Raw genomic sequence first — 19,934 nt, forward strand, 5'->3', positions numbered from 1 at the left:
ACTTTACTGGCCTTACTGAAGTTGAGCCAATCACACCCACAGGACATCTCAATTGCTGGCCTAGATTTAATGCACACACAACTTGTTGGCATCTATCTGTCTTAAGAGGCAATGGAGTGTGCCTCTGGAGGTGAAGTCAAACTGCCGTGTTAGCAGCACCGAAATGACCTCCCCAGGGCACAAGTATGTATGGAGGTCCTGGACTGCCCAGACGACAAAACTCCCCTCTCAGCCTCACTGATGTGGTCAAAGGAAAGCAGAGCAATACGTTTGACACCAGCTTGGCTGTAGGAGTTCCTGGAAGGAGGCGTACAAGGTGCCATCCAACCATCTTAGGGACTCAACTCTGGTTTTGTGTACGGTTTACTCCTTAACCATTTTTTCTCCCAAAGATGTCCCGCAAGGCAGTGCAGGTTTAGGAGTTTACCTTCTCCTAGATGGGCTACCTCCCCAGGTCAACAAGCCCCATCTGCTCACACAAACATAATTTAGCACCACCAATGAAGAGCCTATGAAACAAGCCAACAAGGCCCTGCTGCCCTATGTGATTTCCATAATATGGTGTTAATGCAGTCTAATTTTTCATTAAAAATTGGCCAGTGACAGAGGTCCTTTTCAGCAGCCTGGCTTGTGATTTATGTGATATGGTTCTGGCTTAGACAAATATGCTGACATTGGAAGTGCGGGGATTGGTTAAGTGATCTGCTGAGGCCGCCAGCAATTTTAAAGTGTGGGGAGGGAGGTAAATGGGAACCTCTGCCTTTAGCCACATGCTCTAAAGTCTGGGTCTCAGTGCCTGGCATCAGGAAGTCAGAGAGCAGGAAGGGTGGAAAAGGTGAGACTCATCTATATGGAGCAGCACTGCCTTTAGATAGATGATGACGCCAGGCTAGAGTGGAGATCAATGGTCCGATTCAGTAAATGTCAGCTCCATAGGTTTAAAACAGAAGGGAACGTCCAAATTCTTGGATCGAAAAAGCAAAAGGTTATGTTGAAATTGGTCTCTGAAGGTACCTTCAGCTAACTAGGCCTTTATTGCTTAGCACCCACTGTAATCCTCTCTATGTTTGTTGGAGGAAATGTCTCAGAATGGTAGAGAAATGTATCAATAATAATCTTTTTAAAAAAAATTAATCCCATAAATGACTTGACTAGCTGCAGACACCGTTTGCCAGCTGAATGGCTGAAAACAAAGGAAGCAAAAGAAATAATAATAAGACTGAGTTACACCCCAACCCGCTTCCCTGATATCGGAAGGCAGGTGTGTTACATGATAGCGAATGCACCATCTCCAACAGGCAAAGAACAGGAAGGAATGTGTAATTGAGGTCACCACAAGACAGAGGCAGCATGTTATTGCTGCTTCCCTATACGGGCCTTCAAATGGTAGAGATAATGTCATCGAAATGCACAATGGCGCTTTCAACGGCATGGCAGTGATAAAACCAGGAGACACAAGTGAAAATATAATAAATAAATCGGGCAGACTGTTTATTTCCCCAGAGAAAGATGGTGATTAAGGTGTCTGCCTTCTGCCTTAGCAATAAAAATGTGAGCAATTTTCCTGCCTTGAAGAGTTGTTCCTGGCTTTGCCTGTTTGACACAGAGTCTTCGTTTACAGCCATGACACTCATCCTTTTCATCTGTTTGCTCTAGTAGAAGAACTGAAATAATTTTAGAGGTGAAAGGAAGGTGGAGGGACACATTGCATACCACAAAGGATTTTTAGGCTACCTGCAATCCTATATAACAGGGGTCAGCAACCTTTTTTCAGCCATGGGCCAGTCCACTGTCCCTCAGACCATGTGGTGGGCCGGACTTTTTTTGTGTGTGGGGGGGTGAACAAATTCCTATGCCCCACAAATAACCCAGGGATGCATTTTAAATAAAAGCACACATTCTACTCATGTAATAACACCAGGCAGGCTCTACAAATAACCCAGAGATGCATTTTAAATAAAAGGACACATTCTACTCATGTAAAAACATGCTGATTCCCGGACCGTCCATGGGCCAGATTTAGAAGGCAACTGGGCCGGATCTGGCCCCCGGCCTTAGGTTGCCTACTCCTACTATATACAGACACTAGGGAGATAGCCCCATTTAACACACTGAGACTTGCGTTTTAGTAAACATATGAGATTGTGCTCTTAAATTCCATGCAGCACAAGTTGATGCAGGCTTACTCAGAAGTAAGTGCCACTATGTACAGAGGCTTTGCACGTGTGCACACAAGATACACAAGAGATGACATTCTTGTGTAGAACCAGATGGTGGTCTGTGTCTGCCCCCCCCCCAAAAAAAAACCAGAGCAAAGGCCCATCTGGTCCAATAGCAAACCAGATTAGATTGTCACTAACTTCAGAATGCCTTATGGGGTTCATGAATGAATGAATGAAATAATAGCCCATTCCTGTTGCTTGCCCTCTTAGCAGGTGGAATTCAGGATGTCTCTGAACCTGGAGGTTGTATAGAGTCTTCATAGTCAGAGACAGATTTCTTCTCATTGTCTCTGGGCATTTGTGTAATCCCCTTCCCAGCCCTCCAATCTGGTAGTCCTCATCACAACTTGTGCCTGCGAATTCCACAAATAGTTACAGGAAGAAACCCTTTCCATGGCCTGTGCTAAATCTTCCCCATCAGTGATACTGAATGACACAGAATTCTAGTATTAAATGAAATAAACTCTCCCTCTATCCTCTCTAGGCCTTTGGCTGCCTCTTCCCTGATCTTTTCCCAGCTGTTAAGATGTTCTACAATTCAATTAAATGCAGAGGTGAAACATGCAATTGTACGGCTATGTCTGTCTGTGCAAATAAAAAGCTTGAAATATATTGTGTCACCTACATTTCTGTTCTTGCTGCTGTTCTACAATTATTCCCTATCCTTTCTAGACCCCCCACCTCCCCACAACAAGAACATTTCTGGTATTTCTGGCTAGAGGCCTCTGCCTCACTTACCCCCATTCAAGGCCAGCCCAGACACTGAGGTCCAGCTCTGAGGGCCTTCTGGTGGTTCCCTCGCTGTGATTGCAGAACAAAGACCTGGAAGCAATCTGGATCAACCTTTGTTCCAAGAAAGATGCCATTTGGTGGCTCTAGGTATGTTTGTCCATAATTCTACCCAACCAAGTACATATGTACCTGCAAGTGCGTCCAAAGAAGTGGACTTATGTATGCCATAATAAATTTGCTAGGTACTACAAAAGACTGCTATGAAAATGCCTCTCCTTTTCCCCCAGCCACCAAATCATAAAGCCCAGAAAGAAAATCAACACCTCTTCAAAGTACTGCTATGTTTTATTTATTTAAATAAATTATAATTTATTACTCTTATCATCAATGGGAGTTAATTATCTTGCACAAGCCCCTCGATTTTTTTCAGATCCTTTAATTCTGAATGAAGCATGAGTCAAAGAGAAAGGAAAAGTCAAAAGGATAAAGAATGCTAATAGGCATGTTCAAACAGTCAAAGAAAGACATAGGAATTATATCGATATTTATTACTACTATTGTTGGCATCCGTATGATTGATTTATGAAATAAGCAGCATTAGACAGGGAGTATCCAAACTACAAGTTAGAAATGCTAGTTATATTCACAAATACCATAAGGCAGGAAATTTTGGCTTCCTTATGAAAGGCAGTTCTGCTCCTCTGCCTGAACACACACAAACAAAAATCCCAAGATCACACATTTTTCCTGAGCATGCTTGTTGACTTACCTATATGTGGGTGGGTGGGGTGAGGGGGATTTTAAAATGTTTTTGCTTAGCTTGCTTAACCAAATGAAGCTTGGTTTACTTGCTTGCAGCTGAAGACAAATTAGGCTGATTATATTGGAAAGGGCACACAGTATATCTAAGAATTAAAAGCATGACTGGGTATTTAGGATAAAGGAAATGAATAGCCCACATTATCCTCAGACTTTGTACAATTAAGTGCCCCAAGGCTTTACGCTATTAATTTTAAAGGAAACGTCCAAATATTTTTAGCACTGGTCACAAAACACTTTTCATTTCCAGCCTTGGGCTGGCTTATGTACATATTGTGTACATGCAAAATTATTCACTTGAGGATGGGGGAATGTTATATAGTTCTGTGACTTGCCGCCTTGCTTTTATGTGAACAAATGGTCCCTTTTTTATTAACAGATGTTTCTTTTGTGCGCACATCACACATTCCCCAGTTCATTTTCTTTCCTTTGAGATATTGTCTGGTATGCACATTTTTATATGCTAATATTAAACACGTGGTATTTGCCAGAGCAATTGGTATATAAAACAGGAAAGCACCACAGCTTCAAAAGTCTTTTGAAAAGGTTGAGATTAGTGCACTGAGTCCGTGCTAGCCTGAAACTGCCTATTATAAACATATATAAATACTAAACTATAAAAGCTTGAGATCTCTACATGGTTAGAGTATAGTAATGAGAAAGCTAGTGCATATTTGCACTTGAGAGGGTAGCACACATACATACATCTGCCACAGGATTCTTGTGGTGGGGTGCTGGTGATGTGGAAAACCTCAAAGGACTTGACTGATACTGAAACTGATGCAACAATAAAGCCTTACTCTGCTTTGACCACTTCTCTACATTTTTCTGGGTTCCTAAAGAATGTTACAATCTGCACACTGCGACAGAAGATCAAAAACAGGATAACAATTTGGCATGCATAACAATTCAGTTTTTGCTCTACTTTGGGGGGGAAGGGAGATATTATTGCCATATTATGCACCTATTTTAATTAATGGGCATATTTTTTCCATGATGTATTCAAATAGCATAAAATGATTAATATCCTCGAAGACAAGATAAAGCAATCATGCTAATTACAAAAGCAGTATAATGCAGTGGATAGAGTGTAGTGTTTGCATATTCAAGGGCCATGTTCAAATCCCCACCCAAGCCACAAATCACATGATAGCCTCTGCTCAGCCCCTCTCACAAGGTTATTTGAAAGGTATGTTAGTCAAACACGGCTCATGGCGCACTCTCCAAAAGTGCTACAGGGATGATTAAAAAAAATACTGTACTCAATGACAAAATTCAGACTTCTGACATAAATTCCAAGTGAATAAAATTAAGTGCATACACATATTAATGTTTGCAAACTGTGTTACAGATGTTTAAAAGCAATATAAATGCAGTCAGATCAGAATTAAGCGATTCAACATCTTGCTCCATACTTTGGTAATTTTGTCTACTTTAGTGCTTCAATATTTTATTATGTTTTTAATAGTTTTGCATAATTCCATAAATCTTCACCCAAATTTCAGAGACAACAGTGGACAACAATTTATGTTGACACACTACGTAAGCTGCTTGCCACGTTGAAGCTCTTAGCAATAAAATTCAGCTGTAAAGAGTATTATTACTAACCCCTTTGTACTCCTTGGGGATTTTTTAAAATGAGAAACATTTTCATAATAGCATAGATATTACTCTGTATTAAGGGTCTTTATTTTATATTGCAGAAAATTATTAACCAGACGCCACATGTTTTATCTATGTAGGCAGTACATTAAGATAATTTGCAGAAAGCTAACAATTCCTAAAAGAAAGTAGCACACACCACCTAGAGCAATATAACCCCCCGCTCTTTTTTAAAAGGAATGTTGGATTTGTTGGAAACCTGTAGCTTGTCTTACAGTAAAAAGCCAGGGAAAGGGATTCAAACCTTTGTCTGCACTGCAGGTTCATAATTAAGCAATGCAGACACAGCACCTTACAGCTAAACAAGAGCTGCAGTCTTTTGTTCACAAAACTAGCTACCCTGTAACTGCCAAAGATGAGCTGAGCCTGTAACCAAAGAAAATGTATTGGCTGGGAGTCAGATCTACAGCTCTTGCCAGCATGATATCACAAATCCTGATTTAACACTAGCATAACAATGCACATTATTCTGACCTCAAAGATAGACTGGTACAAGTGATTTGGCCAGGAGAACAATAAAGTCACCGGCCCCACCTTTTTATCAATCCATATTATAGCTGGCCACCTACAACACTGGGCCCCAATATTTTATCTGCTCACTCATAGTGTGAGCATCTCTTCCATCCCAACCTTAGCAGCATCAGGGCAGCCTTCCTAGAAAGAGTCATAAATGTGATCAACAGTTTGTGCTTTTGTAACATACTGTTACAAAAGTTGTATGTCTGCCCCTCTCTCTGCCGAACGATAGCAAGAGACTATGGGGTCCCAGGCATCCCCACAGGGTTTGTATTCCTTTGCAGAATGGAAGACACGGCAGAGACTGTCATGGCTTTAAGAATTAAGGTTTATTCACCTATTTACACCACAGAGGGAGTCCAGGTCTTACAGCATGGTCCTTTCAATACCAAAGTAACACAATCTATAATTACTAGAATGTCAGTGTGTCTGAAGGACTGGACAGAAGTTGTATGCAGCTGAGAAGGTCCCCATGAACTAGACAGCACCCTCAAGAGACTTGGGGGCATAATTCAGAGGATACCATGGCTAAATTCTGTAGTATCATCTCTAGTTCAGCAATCTAATCTCATATGCACTGCAGGTTTGAGACAAAAGCACTCTGCCCATACTTTTCTGTCCTGGGCATGTAGAAGACTACCAGAAGCATACTTCACTTTCTGGAAGCAACACCAAAATGTATCCTCCTTTAGGTTTATAGTGGTACTAGATGCCTAGCATATATAAACCCAGACAGTTCTACCAGGTGTTGGAGAGGGTGTCCTACTAAAGGGACATATTGACACATGTGGTGAGAGTGTCCAAAAACAAAAGTTCTGGGGAAATGTTTTCATAGAGATGTCTTTGATTGAGAGGCAGACAGTATCCACGACCCCAGGGCTGGCTCTGCTTAAACTGTATAGTCGGGATATGCCACAAATTGGAAACAAAGAACTCATAACACATCTGTTAACCAGGGCAAGAATGACCATTGCCAGGACATGGAAATCATTGCAATTATTGACCATGGACCTGTGGTATAGTGCAGCCTGGCAGGTAGCATTACTGGGGAAACTGACGTAGAAATGTAAGATAGCAAGAGACCTGGGGAATATGATTAACTTTTATCCAGTCAGGGGCGATTTTATAGATTATACAAACAATGAGGCATATGGTAGAACAGTTCCTATGGTCTACATCTACAGCACAGTTTGACGTGCATCAAGTAATTTTTTCTCCTTCCCTCCTGCCTTTGTATAAACCCTGCAGACCAGCACTGCTGCTGATACAATATATCTTTTTAGTTGTGGACAATAGTCTAAGTGATAGAGGTTATTATGTATCATTTTGCATTTGTTAAGATTGTCAAAGTGTATGTGCTCAAATCATCAGTTTTGTGGAGTATTCAGAGATGCTTCTCTGATTGTGTGTAGTTGTTTTATCTTTGTTTTAAATATGTGTTTTTAATGCATACTTCTTGAGGCTTCGGCCATTTAAAAGTTTTGCCAAATACTCTCCACATGGTTTAGACTAAGCATTATTATCCACATAATGGCAGATATGCAGAAAGCATATGACCCAAAAGTTACTGCCTCTTACCCTAAGAGTTTTGTTTTATCTTAGCAGAGCAAACAATGCCGTGTAAATCAGGAAGATCTTTTTCCATTGACTGGACTCCAGCCAGTTAGTGACTTGTCAGTCAAACGCAGGAAGCTTGTGGGAGACAGAAAGATGGATTACATATGCAGAGAGTTCTGAGCACCTCCACAGGGAGCCTTTCCAGTCACAGCAAGGTTCCAAATGCGTTTTTATGCTCACCATGCTAATGCCTTCAGAAAGATTCCATGTTCCACTGAAGGCTGCATTTACCTTGATTCCAGAAATAGCATCCATATCTTCAGGAGGAAAGGACATTTAAAACTGAGACCAACATTTCAAAATTGGACATGAAGCATGTTTCACAGCAGTAAATTCCTGCAGTAATATCAAGACAAATCAGGATTTACATCCTCAGGGAATTGGAATGGTTTTTAAAATTACCAAAATATGTACCCTATCATTTATGGATGATACTTTCCCCTTTCAAGTCCTACAAAGAGCAGCAAGCTCCATGTCTCATGGATCTGTCCTCATTACAGGAGAAGAGGACAGGCATGGCCTTTCCTAAAACTAGTGGATCAGTTCATTCCAATCAAAGAAGCAAGTACAGTAGTACCCTGGGTTACAGACGCTTCAGGTTACAGACTCCGCTAACTCAGAAATAGTACCTCAGGTTAAGAACTTCGCTTCAGGATGAGAACAGAAATTGCACAGCGGCGGCAGCGGGAGGCCCCATTAGCTAAAGTGGTACCTCATGTTAAGAACAGTTTCAGGTTAAGAGCGGACCTCCGGAATGAATTAAGTTCTTAACCCGAAGTACCACTGTCTTCCTTACCAGGGAAGAGGCAAAGAGCACCAGTTTTGTACGTCATCCAGTTCTCACCTGACACCAGGGAGGGGCTCTTATCCAGTCCGACAAGTGTGTGCTCATACAGTGAACAGACTACAAGTCTTCAAATACATGCATTTTAGGCAATAAGTAGACAAAGCATACTTAAATATACTTAATGTTCAAATACGTTTTGTCTTAACAACTATTAAAAACAAAACAAACAAATAAACAAAAAAAACCTATTATGCCACATCAATTACCCGGGATCTTAAAATCATGATATACAACTTGTTATCTGGGTAGAAAAGAGTGTAATTTATTCTAAAGCACATCACAACCAAACAGCATGTACTATTTTTTAGGGAGAATTAAAATACAGGAGGTTCACTCTAACCTATATTTATACTACTGCACAAAGCCACACATTAATAACTGTGCAGAAATGGAAAAGCTTGAGTGTGAAGTGAATAAATTGAAACTAAATTTAGCTTCTCTGCAACAAAAGTTTCAAAATTCCTGCTGTGTACTCATGAAGTTTAAAAGACACAAGCTCTTTGAAACTCCTTGTGGTTTAATCTATTCACTGAGTAATCAGTAATAGTTTAATGTATTCAAACTCTCCCTGTGTAAATGGATTTTAAAAGAAAATTAATCACAACCAGAATAAATCTACATTTCAACATACTATATATTTCCCTACTATATATATACATACTATATATACTTGCTACTATATGTACATACCATATAGTTCCGCATTTAAACCTAAAGTGGCTGCAAACCACTGTTGTATCGTTATTTTAGGAAAATTGATATTTTCTCAAAAATTTATAGTAAATGACACTGAGAATTTTATTGACAGGCAGTCTATAAATACCTAAATTTTTTTTTTAATCCGCAATTCATTAAAATTTAAATGACAAGGAAATCCTTTCTTTACCACAAAAACAAAGAGTAAGGAGAACTAGTGCTAATTTCCTGCTATAATTTTAATCTGAAAACCTAGTATTTATATGGAGAGAGAGAGAGAGAGAGAGAGACAGAGAGTGTCTAAAGCAGGTGCTTCCTGCTGAAAGAAGGAGGGATAAAGAAAATAAATCTAATTTTCAAAGTTTATAACCTAGGGGTGATATTCTGTCACTTCTGTTGCCATCTGCACTAAAACTTAGTTGAATTAGAACTGTACTGCATTTAATACTACAGAGTGTGTGTCCAAGTGTTTGCATTCTTGCACAAATGAAATGTGTTAATGGCAGCCTTCCGGCAAAGCAAATGCTTAGTCTGTGCCCTTCAAAGGGTTTGTGAGTGATCCTTACCCTGCTGTCTTCATCCTTAATTGGCCTCCACTGTGGGGAGCAATTAAAAATAAATGGTAGCTTGCTGAGCCGCTGGGAGGGATGTTCTGCAGTTCTGATCATGAGCAGCCCTTCATAGGTCCAGCATCAACGCCTGAGATGGGCAAAGAGAGAAATAAAATTAAACTGAACTACTGCGTAAATACATTTGGTGGGGAAAGCTACCACTCACATCAGGGTAGTTGTTTAAAAGCTGGAATTAGATTGACTTTAAAAGCGATGTACAGAATATTTGCCTAATGAACTGAAACTAAGCCTACGGATATGTAACTGAAGCAACTGCATGCAGTATTCTGTAAAGCATGGTGCTTACTGATTGTGCTAAATAAACAGAATGATGAAAGCGCTAGAGATGTGTTATATGGAAATCAATGGTTATTTAAATATGACGTATCAAGGCATGACTCCTCTTGCCTAAGTATCAAATAGCTAACATACTATGGTAGTTAACAGCACGGGCCTAAAACCCAGAGTTCTCCCTACCCCAACAATTCAGATTTCAAGCTCATCACTTAACTTTAAAGGATGGCTTTAAAAGAAGCCACCCTCATCACTCCCCATATCTGTAATATGGGGATAATTCTGACGCACATTAGAGGATCTCATAAGAACTGAAATAACAAATAAAATGACTGAAGATTTAGTCTGTATATCATGTTTTCCCCTTTCATATTCCCTTTTGTCTGAAGTGGCTAAACAAGACTGAGCACTTTCAGAAGGGCTGTGTTTTATGCCGCTTTTCCCGTCATTCTATTGTTGTGTCATCAGGAATTGACCAGGTACAGAAGGAAATGAGAATAGGGCAACATAGAGTCCCTTCCCATTCTTCTTTGGCTTGGCATCTATGGAAGAATTGTCTATAATATGTCTATAATATAATAACGTCTGAGTCTTTTTTTAAAAAAAAGCCCCGCCATCCTCTGATGTTCATCTCAAATTATGCAACATTTCTAAGCATCATTCCAATTACAGGTGCAAGCAACAGCAGGAGTGCAGAATTATCCAGCGATTATCCCATAAAACCTTTGTTCAAATAAAAATGTTTAAATACTCCTAAGAGATGGCATGGTGAGACCTCATGGGGTTTCTTTCAGAAACGAGCTCAAAACTAAAACACCATGGAGAAATTCTTGTTCTGTACCCTTCCGGATTCCACTTTCCATGTTGACAGAAATCAGAGTAAGGCATCAACCTCTAACCTGAAGGAAAGGGGTAGTAGTGTCATAAGGCTGAATATGCTTTTAGGGTATTAGAGTAAGCATAGGAGCTAGGCAGTTTTGGAATCAATGAATCCCATACAAAGCTGTATAGTTTCACCTGTGTAGGTGAAACTATAACCTGATTAATGCAAAGCATTAATGCAAAGCATTATAAGCCTAAACTATAGAAGCATAAGTGATTGGCAGTTGACCTCTAGAGACAGGCTTTGCACTTTAAGGTACCTTATTTTTTCCAAAAGCTCATTCTCATTTCCTTAAAATTCTGCATAAATTAACACACTGCGCAAATTCATTAAGTATACTCCTACATGGCACACCAGAGCAGCACCATCTAGTGGCAGATTTCGAGAAACCAAAGGGATTCTCTGGAGTTTAAACCAGGGTTTCCCAAACTTGAGTCTCCAGCTGTTGTTGGGGGGGGGTTGGACTACAATTCCCATCATCCCTCACCACTGGCCCTGCTAGCTGGGGACGATGGGAGTCGTAGTCCAAAAACAGCTGGAGAACCAAGTTCGGAAAACTGGTCTGAACCAAAAAAAAAAAAAAAAAAAGGGAGGGAAGAAGCCCCTCGAAGCGGTAGTGAACAAGAAGAGAATAACATGGCGAGGTGTGTGTTTGAAGTGTGCGTGCAGATTTTCCCCATTCGCACGTTATCCACGAGACCCTTTAACACGCGTCTTCTGACTACACTTGAGAGTTATAAAGTAAGGAAGCGCCTCCTCACACCTTTCCCTTCCCTCTGAAACTCTTCATGGAGGGGCGGGAGGGCAGGGCGCCTTGACCGACGCCCGCGCTTCCTCGACGGCGCCATTTTGTGACCCTGCGAAGGAAGGGACCGGCTGGTTGCGTCGTTGTCGTTTTTATTTTATTGCTTTTCTCCCTTTGCTTCATATATTGTTAGCGGGAAGTAGAGGAGGAGGCAAAGGAGGGTGGGAAGGGGAGGGGAAAAGCTTCGTCCGCTTCCCTCAAAGCTTCCCCGTAAGGTGCAAGGTGACCGCAGTGGGTGCGCCTGAGGGCGAGCGTCCGAGCGACGCGCTTTAGTCCTTCCCTCGTTCCCTTCAGCGGCACGCGACGCCTCACTCTCGCGCTCGCGAGGGAAAGCCGTGCGCCTCCAACCCTCCCTGCGCGGCCTTTTTTTAAAAATCCCGTCCCCTCCCGAGGCGGATCCGCGGAGCCACCGCCCCTCAGGCCGCGCGTCTTTCGCCGCCTTGAGTTCGCTCGCTCCACGCGGTCGCCTCTTAGAGCGTGTGAGTGTGTGGGCGGGAAGGAGGGGAAAAGGGCGGGAAAGGAGGGCGGCGGCGGCGGGCCGGAGTCCGAAGGCTTGCGGTCGGGCCTACAAAAGGGCGTGAGGGGGGTGGGGTGGGGTGTGTGGCATGCACGCACTGAGGGGAGGGAAAAACGGGATTCCTGAGGGGGGCGTCGGGAAGAAGTGGCTTGGGGGTCGCGGTGCTGGTGTGTGGGGCGGGAGGGGAGGTCATTCAGAAGTGCGGGTTCCCTGGTTCTCTTACTGGTTCAGTGGCGGTTGTTTAGACTCGGGACCGCGCAATTTCCGCAGGTCTGCAAAGCGGCTGTGGGGGCTTCTTCTTTCTCGCTTTCCTACTGAAGGGGCTGCAGGCCCTGAAGTACCTCAAAAGAAAGGGATAGGCAGCTAGGGTTAAATCAGTTGCTATCTTTACACACAATATATTATACACATCTTTGCTTTCGTGGCCTGAGGAAGACAAGTTTCTATGGCAAGGCCCTTCCATCTTTTTTTAATTAAATTTGAGCGTCCTTTGGAAGCGGCGTTGGTTTTTTTTTGAAAAAATATTTTAATTTTATGTGTCTAGATTTGGCAAGTAGGTGAGCATAAGCTTCAAGTGATCGTAAGATTTTTTTTTTAAAAAAAGAGGAGAGTTGTAGGTGATAAAACATGCCTGTCTCTAGAAAAATATAACTTTTTTTTAATTTTAAAAAAGCATTTTGTTCCATTAGTCCATGATGGTACGAAAAGTGCAAAAGAGTAAAGAGCAGCCGGTTTGCTTGTTGCCAGAAATAGGGATGGAAGCTGAAAGGGTGCAACCATCCAGCAGTCTAGATCGCTCTCGGAAAGATGAGAGCAGCTGCAAGGAAAAGTCATTTTCTTTGTCGGCTAGTAACTTAAGCAACCCGGTTGTTCTTGGTTCTGAAGTACAGTTAAGGGAGAAGCAGCAACAGAGCAAGGGATTTGTTTCTAAAAGAAGGAAGGGGCAAAGTACTGAGGAAAGGAATGCAATCGGAACAGACTGTAATTATGATGTGGGCATAAAATTGAAAGGGGAAATGGCTTTGGTGGAAAGACGTAATTCAAAGAAGGCTGTCCGGAGTATGGTGGATCAGCCGAATGATTCTTCTTCTAGAGTTTGTTTGCAAACTAAATTGGCATCATGGGTTAGAAAGAAAAGAGAGAGATCCTTGGTAGGAATGGACTCTCATGACAAAGATACGACACCGGAGAAAAATAGTCTGAGTTCCTTGTTAGAACCTGAACGAAAAATCCAAAGTTGCATGAAGAATGCAAGGAGCTTGAGGAAAAAGCACAGCTGTTCCTTCCTAAAACCAGCTCTTTGCTTAATGGGAAAGGATAGGAGTTCTGTAACAGGGCTAGAATCTCAGGAAGTAACTAGGGAACTGCAGAAAAGCGAAAGCTGTTCTGAACTGGGACCACATCAGAAAACATGGAACATGAGGAAGAAGACTAAATTGGTTTGGCAAGAGCAAAAAGCTTTTAGGAACCCGGAGAAAAGTCAAAGAACAAATAGGGGGTGCTTGTCTTTTAAGTTAAAGCCTGATATACAGAGCGTAAGCCCGAGAACTTTGGGAGAAAGTGAGGAGAATTCTGTTGCAGGGAATCTAGAAAAATTACATGTAGCTGCAGAAGTTCCAAAACAAAATAGCAAATGCCTGTTGAAGTGTGTGGCAAATCTAGAAGAGAATGGAAGGTATAGGGACACTGCAGAAAAAAGAAAGCATAAAATGGTAACCCGAGCGTCTTTGAAATCAGTGGTATGTGAAAATGATGATAAGAACCTGAGCTGGACACCAGAGAAGTCTGTTTCAGAGGTTCCTGGGTGCAGACAAGTGATCTTTGAGGAGAAAGTGATGGATTGTGGACCCACAGAGGATCTACTGATAACCAGAGTACATGGTAGTATTAAGAAACAGAGAGATGGAAAGGATGAAATTGTGACTTCAACTGAACTTAAAAAAAAGACCAGAACATCTAGTAAGGATGCTTATTCCCTCTTTTTCTTTGTATTTGTATGTTATGTTTTTTCACCATAACTTCCCCTCCAGCCTTTATTTTCTTATAGCCTGAAAATCTTAATTCCTTTTCAAATTTAATATAAAAACTAAATCACAGGTCTTTATATTTACACTAAGGTACCCCCTGCCCGTACAGGCCAGTCGTGTCCGACTCTAGGGTTGTGCGCCCATCTCGCTTAAGAGGCCAGGGGCCAGCGCTGTCCGGAGTCACTTCCGGGTCACGTGGCCAGTGTGCCGAAGCCGCATCTGGCGAGCCAGCATCAGCGCAGCACACGGAAACGCTGTTTACCTTCCCGCTATAAAGCGGTACCTCTTTATCTACTTGCACTTAGGGGTGCTTTCGAACTGCTAGGTGGGCAGGAGCTAGGACCGAAAGATGGGAGCTCACCCTACCGCAGGGATTCGAACTGCCAACCATACGATCGGCAAGTCCTAGGCACTGAGGTTTTACCCACAGCGCCACCCGCGTCCCTATATTTACACTAGGATACTGTTAACTAGGAAATCTTTAAGCTAGAAACCATTGTACAGTAATTTTATTGGGACACTTCACAAAGCAAGCTTCTTGCTGGAGGAGACAAGAGGCTGAAATTCCATCCCTGACTAGGGAGCACTCTTTCTGTTTACAATTTGCATGAAGCCATTAAATTGCTCCTTTTGATTCATATTTAGATTCACTTTTGACTAACGAAAATGTAAGGCACCACAGTTTTAGCCTATACAGTGGTACCTCGGGTTACAGACACTTCAGGTTACAGACTCCACTAACGCAGAAATAGTACCTCAGGTTAAGAACTTTGCTTCAGGATAAGAACGGACCTCCAGAACGAATTAAGTGCTTAACCCGAGCTACCAATGCACTTAAACTTAAGCTATGGGAAAAACTTAATATGCTTGTTAACAGGCGCTAACTAGGGATATCACCAAATGGGGCCAAGTTTGAATTTACAATTTCACAAAACTTTCCTTCTTTGGGTATGTTGCCTATAGTGTGTGTGTGTGTGCACATTCTACTTGTGTAATTTCCTTTATGTATTGCATTGAATTTCCAATATTGTGATTTTTTTTTGCCATTCTGGAAATGCTTGCAAATATATTTTAGCAATTTAAAAAAACTTCTTTAAAAACAACAACCAAGTATTTTATATAGCCAGTAGCAAAATACATAACTCAGTCAGTAGAGCATGAAACTCTTAATCTGAGGGTCATGGGTTCAAGCCCCATGTTGGGTGAAAGATTCCTTTATTGCGGGGGATTGGACTAGATGTCCCTTGTGGTCCCTTCCAGCTCTACAATTCTGTGATTCTTATATTCTGTATTTCTAATTCTGTTACTCTAATTGCTGTACTAATGAAGGCCAGCCATAGTGGATGAGAACTATGCTTTGTATTTTTAAGCCGTTAGATATGCTAGTCATTACTACACTTGCAGTTTATAAAGGCATTTTTATAAAATACATATTTATTACAGATATGCTTCGGCAAAGTCCAAACTTGTATATTAGAATGCTTTCAACATTAGATTAATTATTATCCCCTTTTTTTAACTCAGGAGAGCAAGTCCATGAACTTTCAAGCATACAGCATGGAAAAGTTCGCAAGACTTGTCTGAGTACTTCTCAAGATTGCAATATACAAAATCTGCTAGAGCAATCTGCAAGCCTTCCAGTATCTAAATCGGATGAGACTGAAAGCAAAGATCCTGTCATCCCTTGTTTTGGAGCGGATACTTCCTTGTTTCCTGTTACAAATGCCAATTCACAGCTTTTGGACATAACAGTAGCTGAAAATGTGGAAACAAATGCACTGGTAGTGCAGCAAAATGAAGAATGCAAATGGTTTTCTAGGCATAATACTTTGCCATATACAGTAGAAAGGACTACTATTCCAGTAGTGAGATTGCTTGACTGTCGTTACATTAAGGCACTCTTGACACCTACAGATTTTGAGACCACCCAAAGCTGTAAGGTTCACTCTGGATCTCTGCATGTTGCACTTGATCAGTGTAAGGTTTTGTTCTCTAGCGGGGGTATGGGACAGAACGATTTGAGTTGCAGCCCTAATATAGTACAAGCTGGACAATCATTTCCAGAAAAAAGCACATTGGTTGAAAAAGAGATGTGCCAAAATACTAAGAACTCCTCAAGATGTCAAAATAGAAAGCGATCCAGGGAAAGTAAAATGTGTTTAGATTTCAAAAAGTTAAACAAAGGGGTTAAAGTGCTTGAGGATCTGGAAAAAACAGACCAGGAAGCTTTCACAAGTGTGAATATACACAGTGAATGTGGATTACAAATGGAGAGTAAAACTGCCGTAAGAAGTTCAACGATTTTGGAAAACCCAGTCTACAATGAAACAACTTTATTGTCTTCACTTGGTCATACACCTGATTTTGTTCTTGAGCAGGCTGTTCAAAAACCTCAAAATAAACGTGCCAAATTATCTTGCGGTACAGAGATGAGCAAAGCACACTTTATCACATGCAGTGCCATTGGTTTTGAGAAATCAGAGATTCTTGAAAAGGAAAATGAGTTAAGCAGAATAGAACCAAAAATTTGCTGTAGTAATAAATTGGTTGATAATTCTATAAGGGAGACATTAGTCAGTCAAAAAATTACCAACCACAGCAATAATGTTGCTGGCTGTATGAAAAGAGAAAAAAGAACCGTCAAAGAAAACACAATACATAAAGTTAGAAAGAAATTGGAGCTACAAAGCTGTCAAAGAGCAGTACCAGTTTCTGGTAAAAATGTTTGGCCCCGTGAATCGTGTGCTAGAACATACTTGTGGTTTGGTAAAAATCATGCATCAGACTCAAAAAGAGAATTTTTAAGAGTTTCTGATTCAGTAATTCTCTCTGGCCAGGCAGAGCTACATAAGCCATTGGCTTGTACTGTCAAAGCTTCTGCATATAAGGTAATGGATCATAAAACGCAACTTCCCAATGAAAACCCAACCTCAGAATCTGTATTTCATATATGCAAGGCTCACTCAGCTACTGCTAACGACAACAGAATTTCCTCTATGGGTATGGAGGAGAGACCTAAACATTGCACATCTTCTAGCACTAAAAATGTAAAGAAATCAAAAAGAGCTTTAAATTCATCAGCAAAGGAGGCTAAAAATAAAGGAAGTATAGCAAAGAGAAATAGTTCTATAGATACCCATAATGGTGATTGTTCTGACAGTGGAAAACATAGGAAGAGCTCAGTTCTCAAACAAGAACCACTAATCAAAGGGAACCTATCAAATTTCAAAATTCCTTTACTGAAGGATAAAAATGAATCCAGAAAAAGAGAATATACTAGATTGTCAAGAAGAGATGTTTGCAGTCCTTTGGACATCCTAGATTCTACTGTGTCAGTGAAGAAAGCCAGAGCTAAAGAGACCTCATCCAATGTGCATTCTAGACATCAGTTCAAGTCAAAAGAAGTTAATGGAATTACTGTCCTAGAAGAAAATGCAGACCAATTTGACAAGATTCTTGAAAGCCTTTATAAAGAGACAAGTGTTCATAATGAAGGTGTGAAGACTTCCCATGAGAGAGAATTGGAACTGGCAGATTTGAAAGATAATCCTGACACTTTGAGTACTGGTTATATGGAGAGTCAAAACCACAACCCTTCTGCGGTATTGGAAGTGCCAACTAATGATGAAAGTAATTACAGCAATAACTTTGCACAGGACAAAGCTAACTTCTCTGCAGAGGTTGTTAAGGCTTATGAAGATGATGTTCTTGTGATTGATGTAATTCAGGATGACCCTGATCTGTTTGGAGAAACCAAGGAAGAAGACAAGGGGCATTGTACCCAAACCAACTTGAATGTCAGCATTTCCATAAAGGAAGAAATGGAAGTAGAACCGGAACCCCCTCAGCTTCCACAGAAGAGACATTTGGATTGCTGTCCAAGGTAAGCAAATCCTCTGGAAATAATTTATATAGTAAGTATTTTGAGTTATTAGATGCTTGTGCTTTAGCTAGGTAAAGGTAAAGGGACCCCTGACCATTAGGTCCAGTCGTGGCCGACTCTGGGGTTGTGGTGCTCATCTCGCTTTATTGGCTGAGGGAGCCAGCATACAGCTTCCAGGTCATGTGGCCAGCATGACTAAGCCGCTTCTGGCGAACCAGAGCAGCGCACGGAAACGCCAATTACCTTGCCGCCAGAGCGGTACCTATTTATCTACTTGCACTTTGACGTGCTTTCGAACTGCTAGGTTGGCAGGAGCAGGGACCGAGCAACGGGAGCTCACCCCGTTGCGGGGATTTGAACCGCCAACCTTCTGATTGGCAAGTCCTAGGCTCTGTGGTTTAACCCACAGCGCCACCCGCGTCCCTCGTGCTTTAGCTAGCCTTAAACAATTTAGTGACTTTGAGGTTAGACAGTTACTAAAAAATGTGATTTACTTCTACTAAGTATATTATGTAGGATTTACAGTAATAGATTGGGATTTACAGTGAGAATTGAGGATTAGCAATAATGGATTGTTCTGCTTTTTATTTTTATTATTTTAACCCAGTGATAAAAGTAAAAATTAAGACTATAAGAGTAACAATTGAAAGTGAAGTTTGAAACACATCTATGCTGGTGAGAGGCAGTACAAAATGGTCTTTTGCAATTGACAGTAGAACTAAGTAGCCTCTTCGAATTATCTTAATATTTTTCATTTGAAGATTGTTCTTTGTAGTACGATAGCATTTAGAAATACTTTTCTATTCAGCTGCAGTAAACCGTTTTAGCTAAAGCTTACTTAGCTTAATTTCATTTGCTAGGTATTCAGTAGTTAGATTTGTGGTTAGCCAAAGATGAATATGCTTGCTTGACATAGTTAATAGAATGTATCATTTATATCATAAAGATGTATCATTTATATCATTTAATCATGTCTATCAATAGAATACAACCAAGGCAGAATGGCAAATAATTTAAGCCATCTACTGCATACATAATATGTGGTGTGGGAAGTAGTGAATAGTTCAGCCTACCATCAATACTCCCAAATGTGATAATCCTACATTTGCTTTTCCTGTATTGTGAAGCATCTTTATGAAGTTGTGATCCCTTTGGAGAGATGTGTTTAGAATACATAACAGCTTTACGACTGGTAACTTGCCACACTAGGCAGGTGAAAGCCTTTAAAAACAAATCTTGTATACGTCTTTTGTGAATCTTAACTATGCTAAATTCTCCAGCTAAAACTGCACATGTTTTAATGCCTAAGGCTCAGAAAAGAATCTTCAATTGACTAAGAATACTTAAAAAGACAGAATCATTTCTAACAATAATAAAACAAGAAAACACAAAACAATAAATAATTCAATAATAAATTACCCAGTTAAGTGGGCATATCTCTTTTGTAGCTAAACAAAATCAGTACAAACGAACGGTTCTAGCTTTTGCATGCAGGTCTCCATGTTCAAATTTGAATGGCAAGATTTTACTGCCCTTAGCTTTAAGGCACAGTTTGTGATTCTTTTAGACACATCTAAAATTTTATTTTCTGTTTTAAAATACCACTATTGTTACACCTGTAGGATGAAGAGTCAATTCTAATCTGATACCCAAATGCCAGAACCTATTATTAAATTATCGTAAGTGAAAACTCAGCCTGGTTAATAAAACAGCTTTCTTTGGTAAGGCACTACTTGTTGAACTGAGCTGAGAGGTGGAAGACTATATTGTATATACAGTGGTACCTCGGGTTAAGAACTTAAT

At 40.8% G+C, this 19,934-nt stretch overlaps 1 protein-coding gene and 1 long non-coding RNA gene across 3 annotated transcripts in view; one reads left to right on the top strand and one right to left on the bottom strand.

Annotated features, from left to right (window-relative positions):
* Nucleotides 1–1,465: 1,465 nt before the first annotated feature.
* LOC310660489 lies at nucleotides 1,466–11,793 on the bottom strand. 2 transcript variants are annotated; one of them, XR_014503424.1, is made up of 5 exons: nucleotides 11,663–11,776; nucleotides 10,858–10,915; nucleotides 9,678–9,810; nucleotides 3,364–7,904; nucleotides 1,466–1,664 (listed from the first exon to the last, which is right to left on the bottom strand). It is a non-coding gene; the product is annotated as an uncharacterized lncRNA (long non-coding RNA). The 2 variants fall into 2 exon arrangements; XR_014503423.1 differs by lacking the exon at nucleotides 10,858–10,915 and having other exon boundaries at nucleotides 11,663–11,793.
* TOPAZ1 (testis and ovary specific TOPAZ 1) overlaps nucleotides 11,734–19,934 on the top strand; it is a 35,626-nt gene continuing 27,425 nt past the window's right edge. Inside the window, exons 1-2 of the mRNA XM_083404635.1 lie at nucleotides 11,734–14,180; nucleotides 15,773–18,131. Coding sequence (XP_083260761.1) covers nucleotides 12,914–14,180; nucleotides 15,773–18,131 — 3,626 coding nt within the window. The 5' untranslated portion in view covers nucleotides 11,734–12,913. The remainder of the gene's footprint in view (nucleotides 14,181–15,772; nucleotides 18,132–19,934) is intronic.

Source organism: Podarcis tiliguerta, assembly GCF_965153285.1.
Source record: "Podarcis tiliguerta genome assembly, chromosome: 12".
Taxonomy (NCBI): domain Eukaryota; kingdom Metazoa; phylum Chordata; class Lepidosauria; order Squamata; family Lacertidae; genus Podarcis; species Podarcis tiliguerta.